The 11,635-nt window shown below is 47.0% G+C and overlaps 1 protein-coding gene across 2 annotated transcripts in view; it reads right to left on the reverse strand.

Moving 5' to 3' along the window:
• Positions 1 to 15: 15 nt before the first annotated feature.
• YPEL2 (yippee-like 2 (Drosophila)) overlaps positions 16 to 11,635 on the reverse strand; it is a 66,340-nt gene continuing 54,720 nt past the window's right edge. For both annotated transcript variants that reach the window (XM_010861617.1, XM_010861616.1), the window contains exons 3-5: positions 8,517 to 8,560; positions 7,392 to 7,500; positions 16 to 3,517 (exon numbers count right to left, since the gene is read on the reverse strand). In XM_010861617.1, coding sequence (XP_010859919.1) covers positions 3,428 to 3,517; positions 7,392 to 7,500; positions 8,517 to 8,560 — 243 coding nt within the window. In that variant the 3' untranslated portion in view covers positions 16 to 3,427. The remainder of the gene's footprint in view (positions 3,518 to 7,391; positions 7,501 to 8,516; positions 8,561 to 11,635) is intronic.

The raw sequence follows: 11,635 nt of genomic DNA on the forward strand, positions 1-11,635 counted from the left end.
TCTTTTTTTTTTTCCTTTCCTTTTCTTTTGCAAGAGTATACTGGTGATCACTGTTTCCCTTAAAATATACTTCAAGAAATGCAGAGGAAACTAGAGAATTTAAAAATGAAAATAAAAAGTGCTCTCAGGGGATCTGAGAAAACAGCACCAAATATATTATTTAAAAAATTAAATATTATTTACAAAAGTATATTTCACAAGCAACTGTTTCTTATATATCCTCTTGAAAATCTTTTTATAAAGGGGACACCTGTCTTTCACACACTGATCCACCAGTAAAGATTGACTCTATCCTATCTCCGTCATCTTGTTGTCCGGGGAATTGGGCAGGCCCAGCTGACGTTCCGTGGACACTGAGCTTGGCTGGATTGGATACACGTCAAATCAACCCACCAGCGGCCTGAGACTAATATCCCAGCAGGCTGGGTGTAATCCAGGGCCGCCCACGCCATATGACCTGGGGAGGCACGAGGGAGATGGAACTAGAATCTGCCGGCTGGACTTCAGCTGAAAAGGAAGACAGCTGCTGGCTGAGGTCTAGCACGTCATGCCTTTTTCCTTTCCCCTTCTCCCTTTCCCTACTCCGGGCACCCCACCTAAGCCTTACCATCGAACTCCAGTTCCCCAAACCCACCAGGGGTGAACGGATGAGGTCTTTGGTTATGCTCTGAGTCCATAATTTGGTGAGGAAATTAAAAAATGAGCCGACTGAGGCATCTCCCTCACTCAGCTGCGGTCTCTCGGATACTGCCAGACATTAGTAGACAAGCCATGAACGGAGCTCACGTTTTAAGAAGCACTTTCGGTTCTTCTTAGGGAAAGCCTAATGAGTTGGTTCTTTCTTACCCTTGTCATTATGGATAAACCAGCATTTTGTGCAGCTCTCTTGCACCATGTGCCCACTGGATGCTCAATGGATAGTAATTTAAATTAAAGCAAAACAAAACACCAAAACCCGGGTCTAACTGGAGCCTGCTCTGATCCATGCAAGAGTCAGAGGCCCCATCCCCACAGACGAGCAGTGGCACTTCAGTGTCCTCTGCCCCTTGAACATTCTAGGGCACCTCACATCCAATTCCTATATGACCATGCTCGGTTTTTACACACCTACATGTTCCCCCCACCCTGACCCTGCCTGTTTTCTTTTCCTGGAAAGGATTATCAATAGCCAGGACATTCCCTGAGTAAAGGGGCTAATCAAAACACAGAAATGAGAGCCACTACCTTCAGCAGGGATGCAGAGGGGAATTTATGATTTCTGGGCTGGCAAACCAGCTTAGGAATGTGAAAGTTGAAAATGATTTTTTTTTTTTTAATTGAGATCTTGGGCCTGGGAGCCAGAGGAACTGTTTTCTCTGGGATTGGAAATGAAAGACTTCTGAATCTCAGTCTGCTTTTTAGTAATGTGGAGAGAACAACTTAATCTCCCAGGGTTGCTAAAGCACCAAACGACGTGGGCCAAGAAGCTTTTGGGAACAAAATTTGCTTTTGCAGAACCCTCTTTGTTTCACGGAGGCTGTCTGCTGCTAAACGCAGGGCTACCTGGCTTCCCGTTAGCTCTCCACCCAGGACTGCCAGGGCAGGACCATGAGCATCTCAGGCCCTGTGCTCCACCAGCAGCCCACAGAGACGCAAAAAGGCATTTCCATGACAGACTCACCCTCTCTGGGAATCTGGTTCCATTTTGAAAACGTCCCGGGTTGGCTGCTTTAATCTTGCTTAACAATTTTACAGGTTCTCGTCTCCTTCAACTCACTCTTTTGTGACTTTTAAGGTGAATTTTCCTATAGGATCAGCCTACTGGGAGAATGAGATGCTGAGAATTACCTAACATAACCTACACATATCTTAGCAATGATAATATTTTCAGTCTAAGCAATGAAATTATCTCAGTTAAATGAGTTTCGGTCATGCACTGCATACTGGCTAAATTGCTGGAGAACAGACTTCACAGTGTTGATTAAATGCAACAAACTCTTCTCTCATGAGCCTCACAGAGATGCGTTCCCCACTTCCCTAATATAATGAGCTTTGGATGGGGAGGTCGGGGGTGGGGTTTAACACTGGAATTTATAACTTGCCGTCTGACATCAAATTGAAGACTTTTCCGTTGCTGGATCACACAGACAGATTTCTCTCCACACAAAAACATTCAAGTACAAAGAGAACAAGCTAGGGGCATGAGGAATCTGTCAGCCAGGTCATCACTAAACTCGAAGGCTTGGGACTTTGTTTTCCGCAACTACAATGATAGAACTGGAGGAAAACACCCAAAAACTCATACGCGTAAAGAACTGCTGTTCTCAGTGAAGCCAATGCATACCAAAAAAAAAAAAAAAAAGATGCACTTAACCTGTAACAGTTCAAACCTAAACTATTCCAGGCTCTGCCCCACCCACCCCCTCTTCCTTGCCACAGTGCTCTTCTCTTATGAAGGTTCAGAAAAAAAGGTCAGTCGGAATTGCTAACTGGTTCTACTTTTTTATTTTCTCTGGCCCAAGATCAAGGCCATTTCTGCAAGAGCTCCCCAACTGCACCTCCCTCCCCTGTGTTCCCTGTTATCCTCAATCATTGATTTTTTTTTTACTTGATTGCTGGTCAAAGCCTTTGGGATATTTGCATCTCGCGCACATTGCAAATGACAGTCCCCTCTCCTGTCACCTACAGTGGCTGAAGAGGCAGAGATCACCCAGAGGAGCAGTGAGGCGTCAGTCATCAAAACCTTCTGGGCTTTTCCCAAGTCATCCCCTGCTGCCAGGACACACTCCCCCAACCCCCACCAGCTCGGCCCGGGAGAACCAGGCCGGCCCCCTGCCCCGCCAGCGAAGACGAGGGGCCACCCTTCTTGTGTTCTCATTGGCTAATCTGGCACATTTGGTGGCAGGAACAGAAGCTTCTGATCAGAGAGAATGCAGTCATGAGGTATTTTTTTTTCCTCTTTGTCCTCTTAGACAAGTCGATTATTTCAAGCCTAAGTTCCCAGGTCTCCAGGAGCAGCACAAGTCTGTTCCTACCTCTCCCCTCCCGTCCCCTGCCCACCCGGGACCCTCACACCCCCGGGCTGGGCCACTGTACTCCTGCCCAGCGGCCTTCGGGCAGCTCTTCAAGGGCCCTGGGGCCTTCGTCAAAGTGGGCTGCCGCCATGCGGGCAGGCGTCTGTTCCTTTTGTTGTTTTGTTTTTTTCAGCCAACACTAGAACAGAGAGAGAAGCCAGGATCAACTCACAAACAGATACAAAGCAAAGAGACAGAGAGACAGCGGTTTAGAGGCCGGTCACCAGAAAGATGGCGTCAGGGTGGGAGAATGCCCCAGATGGCAAGGCCCCTAAATGGATGGAACCACGTGTTCAGTCACTCTCTCACGCTTGGGTAGAATGTTCGGTTGGATGGCATTCACGTGGACGCTGGGTTGGCTGGATGCTCTCCCATCAGTCCCAGCCATTGTCCTTGATCATGTGTGCTAGCTCAATGATGTATTTGCCTTCTTTATATTTCTGGCTGCTTTCAAAGGCGTGTTCCTACGGAAACACAAAGGAAGAGAAGACATGGAATGACCAAAGATGCGCAGGTGACTTCTGGCATACCGGAGCAAAGGCAGGGCCAATGACAGGCCTCGGGGCCTCTCAAGTCTGACCCCAGCCTCACCCAGACTCACTGAGAAGGCCCACTGCTCAAGCACGCCATGTCCCCTTGGCTTAACTGCAGGACTGAGGCATCACCAGGGCTTTCTCCATATTTACAAAACATTTAAATGTTTTTAAATTTAAGTATTCTAAATATTTTCTCAGTATTTGCAGTAGAGTTCCTTTAGCATCTTTGCTCAAATGTCATCATTGCAGTAAGGTCTTTATTGAAAGCCACAACCTCCCCTGCAGCCACCTCCCTTGCCCCCTGTCGCTTCCTGCTTTACTTTTCTCCACAGCACTTAACCACATTCAAACATACAGCATAACTTGTATCTATTTTGTGTCTTTCCGTCTTGTTCATTGTATATCTATTTTGTCTTTTGTCTGCCTTGGTTTTTGATGTTAACCAGAAATCTGTCCTATGGAGGTATCCATAGAATTTCTGTGCCAAATTTTTATTATTTTGGGGGGCTGTGCCAAGCAGCTTCCGGAATCTTAGTTCCCCGACCAGGGATTGAACCTGGGCCCTCAGCAGTGAGACCACAGAATTCTAACCCCTGGACTGCCAGGGAATGCCCACTGTGCCATTATTTTAAACCGTGCTTGTTAGGCTGAGAGAAGAGACATTGGGGGAGAGGAACAAAGTGTACTGTATTGCCAAACAGGTCTCTCTTTTATTTCTTATCTTGCTATTTCCATGTCAGATGGGTTAAGTTTGTTTTTCCATCATTGCCTTTCTCTAGGGAGAAAGGAGCTGTATGAACTGCAGGCTGAAGGACCTGCCAGCCCTTGAGCCCCACTCAGCTGCGAGGCCTCCAGAGGACAAACCCAGCACAAAGCTGCTGGGAGGTGCCCATCTGAAACAGCGCCACAGGCTCTCCCAGCTAACAAGCCCCACAGAAATAAGTCCTGCATCAGTGTGGCAGCAAGGTGATATTCTATTTGCAGGTACAGATACAGAAAGCCATCTTGGTGTGTCATCTAAAAAACAGTGGGTGTCAGGGTCATCAGATGGTGAAGCTCAATGGGCAGAACAGTGGAAAAACTCTCCCTTCTGAGCCCGCCAGATCGGGAAGGAGCTAAATCTTACTGCTGATAGGTGCTGGGCAGCATCTGTATGAACTGTATCTTCTGTTCTAGAGCTCAGGGGCTCTGGGTCTCAGAATGCAAGTTCAGACTTGAGTCTCTCATTCAGAGAGGAGTCATTCCCCGTAGCAGAGAGGGGAGGGGCGCCAAGAGAAAGTGCAAACACACCACACACACACACACAAGAGCTGTGGGCTCAGCAGTAATTTCCCTGACACCTCATTATTCCCCAGCTCCATCTGCGTGAGTGTGATGTGTACACAACAGAGGAATACGGTTTAGGAACAAGACCTGTTGTTCCATGGTAGTGTGTTCAGAATACAGGGGGAGGAAAAAAATAAAACTAGGAAAGTGACAGTGTGTCCCTATTTAAAAAAACAGAGAGAGAGAGGGAAAAGAAAGCCAATACGCCCACCCCTCAAGCCTCAAGGCACTTGCAAAATGTCACAAGTGGACTCTAGGAGACAGAGCCCTGGATCTGGAATTGACACAAACATCGCAGATTAAACCCTGCTCCTACTGCTTCCCAGCATCAAAAGCATCATTTAAGCATCTGACTTCCATTAATAGTTTGCAAAATTATAAACTTTCCATTTACAAAGTTGGGATAATTACAGGGTCATCGTAAGGGTCAGAAGGAATAATAGAATGAAAGGTTGGAGCACTGGGGTTTGTGAGAGGGGATCAGGGAATGTTTGGGGAGACGGATGTTTCTCTGTTGTCCTGTCCAGCTGTTTGATCTTCACTTGTGGCTTTCCTCCCAAGTATCATGACTATAAGCATCCTGAGAGCAAGAACTGTCTCTCGTCCACTTTTGTATCCAACACAAAGGCTCTTAATAAATAAAGCTTTGTCAAAGGACTGGATTTTTTTTTTTTTGGCCACTCTGTGTGGCCTGTGGGATCTTAGTTCCCCAAATAGAGATCCAACCTGTGTCCCCTGCATTGCAAGGTGGATTCTTAACCGCTTAACCGCTGGTCTGCCAGGGAAGTCCCCAGGACTTAATCATTTTACCCGAAGTAAGGAGCCAAGCCGGCCAACTCAGGATTATTTTCTGTCTATGATCCAGCACAACTTCAAGGAATAAGATAATCAAGAAGCTGGGAAACAAAGAAGGGGCAGAACATTTCTGGGTAATCAAAACCAGAACTGAGGCCCCAAGACCACACAGTGGGGACCAGTGGCCACATGGGAATCAGAACGCCCAAGGCGCTTTCTCCCAGATGAACCTGTGGCTAAACCTTCTCAGCATTGTGAAACACAGCATCTAGGTTTTTCTGTTCTCATTCTGAACATTCCAAGGAAGACATGAAAGACAGACTCTAAAGGCTGTGCTCCTTCCCTGGACTCTACCTGCTGCAGCTTTTATGATCTGAGTATTTTTAAACTTTATTTCAACAGAATCATACTTTCATGGCTGGCTTCTCTTGCTCGATATCTTTTTTTTCACACAGACTCATATTTTTAGAGCAGTTTTAGACTCATCGAAAAAAGGAGCAAAAGACACAGATTTCCCCTATGCTCCCTGCTCCCACATATGCAGAAGCTCCTCCACCAGCAAAGTCCTGCAGAGTGGTGTCTTTGCTGCCATCAACAAACCTACATGACACATCCTTATCACTCTCCAGGAGGTTCTGACTGCTCCTTCAGGCTCCTTCCCAAGCAGGTCCTACGAGCCAGCCCCACACCGACCCTCTGCAACAACATGGAATAAAGTTCTCTCCCAGAAACAGGAAGACTGACTTTTCAACATCCCCACAATGACAGAGAGGGGAGAGAAAAGCACTGTGAAAAGATCTACCGATAATAATAGCAGCAACAACAATAATAATACAAGTTGACTCTCACTGAACACACATACCTCCTCTCACCCTGGCAAGGCTCTGAGCACTCTCCTAGCTGCCAAGGAGACGTTACAAGTATCTGTCGAGGGACTCCCCTGGCAGTCTAGTGGTTAAGACTGCACTTCCAGTGCAAGGAGTGTGGGTTCAATCCCTGGTCAGGGAACTAAGATTCCACATGCTGCATGGCATGGTCAAAAAATAAAAATAAATAAAAATTGTTACCCTGCCTAAGCCTCAGTTTCCTCATCTGTAAACTAGGGATTAAATTATGGCTCACACACTAAGGATTCTGTGAAGAGTAAATAAAATCACGTACGCCTGGAACACGCAGTCAGGAGGTGTTACGCGCCATTGTTACTACTACTATTACTACTGGGCTTCCCTGGAGGCTCAGAGGGTAGAGCGTCTGCCTGCAATGCGGGACAGCTGGGTTCGATCCCTGAGTCGGGAAGATGCCCTGGAGAAGGAAATGGCAACCCACTCCAGTACTCTTGCCTGGAAAATTCCATGGACTGAGGAGCCTGGTAGGCTACAGTCCATGGGGTCGCAAAGAGTCGGACACGACTGAGCAACTTCACTTTCCACTATTATTGCACTGAGAGGGCGCGTGACTGTGTGTCCGTGTGTCAGGAGCAGGTGAAGGACTGAGTAGGAAGAGTGGACTATCAATGCAAAGAGGACGCTTGGATGCCAGGAACTGCTCTTTGAACTCGGTTTCCCATGCTCATTGCAGACAAGCCCACAAGGCCGGGGAAGCAAGTGGGAGAATGCATTCCAGTGACTCTCATTAGTTTCTTCACAGCGCGCTCCCCACCCACAGACCCCTCGGTACTTACATATTTCCAGCCCAGGGTGGTTTTGCAGTTTTCACAGTAAATGTCTGCGACGGCGTGCAGTCCTGTGAGCAACACGCGCTCTTCCGCCGGCCCGCAGCCCACGTTAACTCTGTGCCGGGGATGGGGAGAGAGAGAGCGGGGAGTCAGGCAAATGCCCATCGGTTGTTGAAGCTGAACTCCCAGCAAAAGATTAACTGAAGACGGCTGCCCAAAGGAAGCTAACGCTAAGCGCATCATCTCTAACTGAAACTAGAAGCAACCTCAAAGGCAGCCACATGGACACATCTCCATTGAGCTATCTGTCAGATGTGAAAGTTCTGATTCTGTGAGTCAACTCAAAATAGTCTTTATGGCTGAGACTTTGCTTGGAATTTTTCTTTTTTCAGAGCTTTCCTTAACAAGTGCTTTTAGGCTTGTGATTTAAGGGGACAAACTGACAATCACACTGAAGCCCACAGCCATGAGCACAGGTCCTCAGAACTTCCTGAGGACAGACTGTGGCCGAAGAGTCAATCATGACAGCAGAGTCCTGTCCTCATCACAGGGACGGGTGAGCCCCATCTATCAGCTCTTTAGACTCCTACATGGAGCTCCTATTATTTCAAGCTGGACATGCTAGATTTCCACTTTCACAGTTCATCAGGCTTGCCTTCCCAGAGAAAGCTGTAAATGCTGCTGAGGGCTGTGGCAGACCATACGAGGGGATGGAGGCTCTTAGCTCACTCCACTTTACAAAGCCTCCTCCAGCCTCAGTCCTCCAACGGATCCCGGGGTCTTCTGTTCATCCTCCTTTCTTCTTCGGAGACACGTCTCAGGTCTAGTTCTGAGACCTTCGTGGTCAGGCTTCAGGAGAAGCACTCCAGCTTCTTTGCTAGGAGACTACAGCCCTCTGTGCTTACTGGAGTACTGCCTACATTATTTTTAGCCCAAGATGATGCCCCCCCAACCAAATTCCCCAAGGATGACTGGCTAACATGTGTGGTAAATAATGTTCCATGGGGTTCTGTGTGTGTGTGTGTGTGTCAGAGAGGACAGGTTCCATTGTGTAATCATCACAGAGTGTTGCTTTTCCCCATCCCTCAAAATTTGCACCGAACAATGGATGTACCATTCAGAGACACTCACACTGAGTTAAAGAGGTATGCTCGTCCTTGACTTCCTTGGAACGACTGAAATGCAAGAAGACAAATCGATGGTTAGAGATCCATTTCACCCACCCAGGGGGGAAACCAGCCCCAAAGCACAACAATCATGACCTTGCGGGACTGACACAGCTAAAAGGGAGCAGTGAGCCAGTCAACCGTCCAGCTGGCAGATGGCATGGTGGGAGGAGGAGAAGGCAGAATAAACAGAGGTACGGAACCCGGGGCACCCACACTTGGATTGGCAAGAAGACAGTATTAATCCACATTGGCCTTTCCTGGACCCATATGATTTTGGCCATCTGTGCTGCCCACAGTTTTCCTCGAGTCGGCCAGGGCACGGCCACAGGCACGAGTACCTCTCCAGGCTCTCTTGGTACAACCCTCAGGAGACAGCAAAGAATCCCCAAGGTAAGAATGAACCACCAAACCCACACTTCCCACTGGTCTTACTTTTTTGGAGATCCTAATTGCTCGAACAGTCACTGTCTTCCTAATTGGCAGCACGAGGACTTTCCTGGTGGCCCAGTGGTTAAGAATCCACCTTTCAATGCAGGGCACACAGGTTCGGTCCCTGGCTGGGGAACTAAGATCCCACACGCTGTGCAGCCAAACAAACAAACAGAAAAACCTGCAGTGCGGGAGTTCTCTCTTTTTGAGGTGCAGGCAACTTGATCTCCAGGTCACAGGAATACCCACTAAAGGGTAATCCCACTTTAGGAGCTTCTTTCTTCTGGCTGGAGGATGGCAGGGACTGGGAGAAACCGGAGCCTGAAAGCTCACCGTGCGATACTTCCACTAACACGGGCCCTGTCCATGTTTTCCTCCTCTGGTCGCACTGGAATGTCTGGCTGACATGAGCCAGCCATGTCCTGCACTGCTGCCTGCATTTTTAATGTGGCTTGACAACTGTACCCTGAATTAAACATCCTCGTCTGCTCTCAAGACCACTTGGAAAAGAAACAACCAAACAAAATAAGGGACTCTCCCGTGACCTCTGTTATTCAGTGGCTGGAGAGATCCAGGGCTGACTGGTTAACAGATGACCAGAGGGCAGGAGAGAACCAGACAGGACACAGATCACTGCGCCCAAGACAGCTGTTGTCAGAAGCAATCAATGGATTTTAGGAATCGGGGCCGCCAGCCACAGAGAAGGGTTAAAATTCTTGACTTGCGGAAAAACTTGTCTTTGGGGCAGCTGGATGGTTGGCTGCCTCCAATGTGCAAATGCACCAGAAGCCTTGGCTCCCGGGTGCAGCTCCAAGGAGCAAGCAGGTGTTTCCCAGCTGCTGCTTGGGCAAAGCCAGCTCTCTTTCCTCTGGGTCTTGAAGCATCTCCGGGGAACACATGAGCTCCAGGCTAGAATTGAGCATGAATACAAGTGTTACAGCCTTGAGACCTGGAACCTGGAAGTCCATGCCACATGTTCAGATGAGACAATGTCTCAGCGAAACAGACCATAGATTTGGCCAACCAGTTAGTTCCGTCTCGGAGCACACAGACACCCAAGCACCACCAGGATAGCAAAAGTTTCACCATCTGGTCCCACCACCCCCTGTAGTCTCTTCTCTTGCTACTCTGCCACTGTCTTGCTCTAGTCAGGCCAAACCATGTGCAATTCCTGGAACTTGAATTTCACCAACTTTGCCCACGATCCTCCCTATGATGGGGAGGGTTCCTTCACTTGACCAATCTCAAGCCTCAGCTTGGCCTCCTCTCTTTCGTAAGGCTTTCTCTGATCTCCCCAAGAAGAGGCACCCACTGGTACCCATGGACGGGACCCGTCTTGCTCACTGCCTGTTCCTTTTTTTCTCAGCTCTCAGCACACTTGATTTCAACTGCCTGTCTGACTAACTCCCTCACTAGACTGTGAGCTCCCTGAAGACATAAACTGTGTCTTCAATGTCTCTCTGAACCTGCAACACATAGCATGAAAAATCTGGCATCATTTACAAAATATTTATCCCATGAGTCAATTGCCTCTAACTTCCTTTAAAAAAAAAAAAAAAATTGCTGCTTCTGTGCTTTAAGACGTCAATAATGAGACTGATGTTATAAAAATAGGATCTTAAACAGTAGGATCCTTGCAATTTTTTACAATGGGATAGAGTAGCCCAGAGAGGTTCATTTATACCCAAGTACTTAAAAATGTAAAGATAAAGTTATGCATTTTTCCTTCGCCAAAAAAACATTCCAAACTACCTGAACAAAAAGTTGCTGACAAAATGCTGACTTGGCAATATTTTTTAAAAACACACACACACTAAATCTGCCCCTTCAAAGTAAAGGCGACATTTTGACAGGGAATGGAAACGTAACTCCTTTTCCAAAGAAACTTGTACGACAGAGAGAACTGGTATTTAGCAATGTTTTCATTTTATATGATCTTTGTAGTTCAAAATTGAAATGCCTATACAAAAAAACTAATTCAAAATGGAGGCTATTAAGAAAAAAAATGCAGGAGAAAATCTTTGTGACTTTGCATTAGAAAAGACTTCTTAGATACTACATCAGCAATACAATTTATAAAAGAAAAAACTGCTAGATTTCATCAAAATTTTAAACTTGTGCCCTGAAAAACACTGTTAAGAAATAAATCATAGACTGGGAGAAAATATCTACAAATTGCTTTTCTAACAAAGCATTTGTATCTAAAATATATAAAGAATTCTCAAAATTCAGTAAGAAAATAAGAAATCCAATTTTAAAATGGGCAAAAGATTTGAAGAGACTTCACCAAAGATAAGCAGATGGGAACAGGCCCATGAAAAGATGCTCAACATCCCTAGCCATTCAGTTCAGTTCAGTTCAGTCACTCAGTCCTGTCCGACTCTGCGACCCTATGAATTGCAGCACGCCAGGCTTCCCTGTCCATCACCAACTCCCGGAGTTCACTCAAACTCATGTCCATCGAGTCGGTGATGCCATCCAGCCATCCCGTCCTCTGTCATCCCCTTCTCCTCCTTCCCCCAATCCCTCCCAGCATCAGTCTTTTCCAATGAGTCAACTCTTCACATGAGGTGGCCAAAGTACTGGAGTTTCAGCTTTAGCATCATTCCTTCCAAAGAACACCCAGGACTGATCTCCTTTAGAATGGACTGG

Source organism: Bison bison, unplaced genomic scaffold (genome assembly GCF_000754665.1).
Source record: "Bison bison bison isolate TAMUID 2011002044 unplaced genomic scaffold, Bison_UMD1.0 scf7180017864472, whole genome shotgun sequence".
Classification (NCBI taxonomy): Eukaryota; Metazoa; Chordata; class Mammalia; order Artiodactyla; family Bovidae; genus Bison; species Bison bison.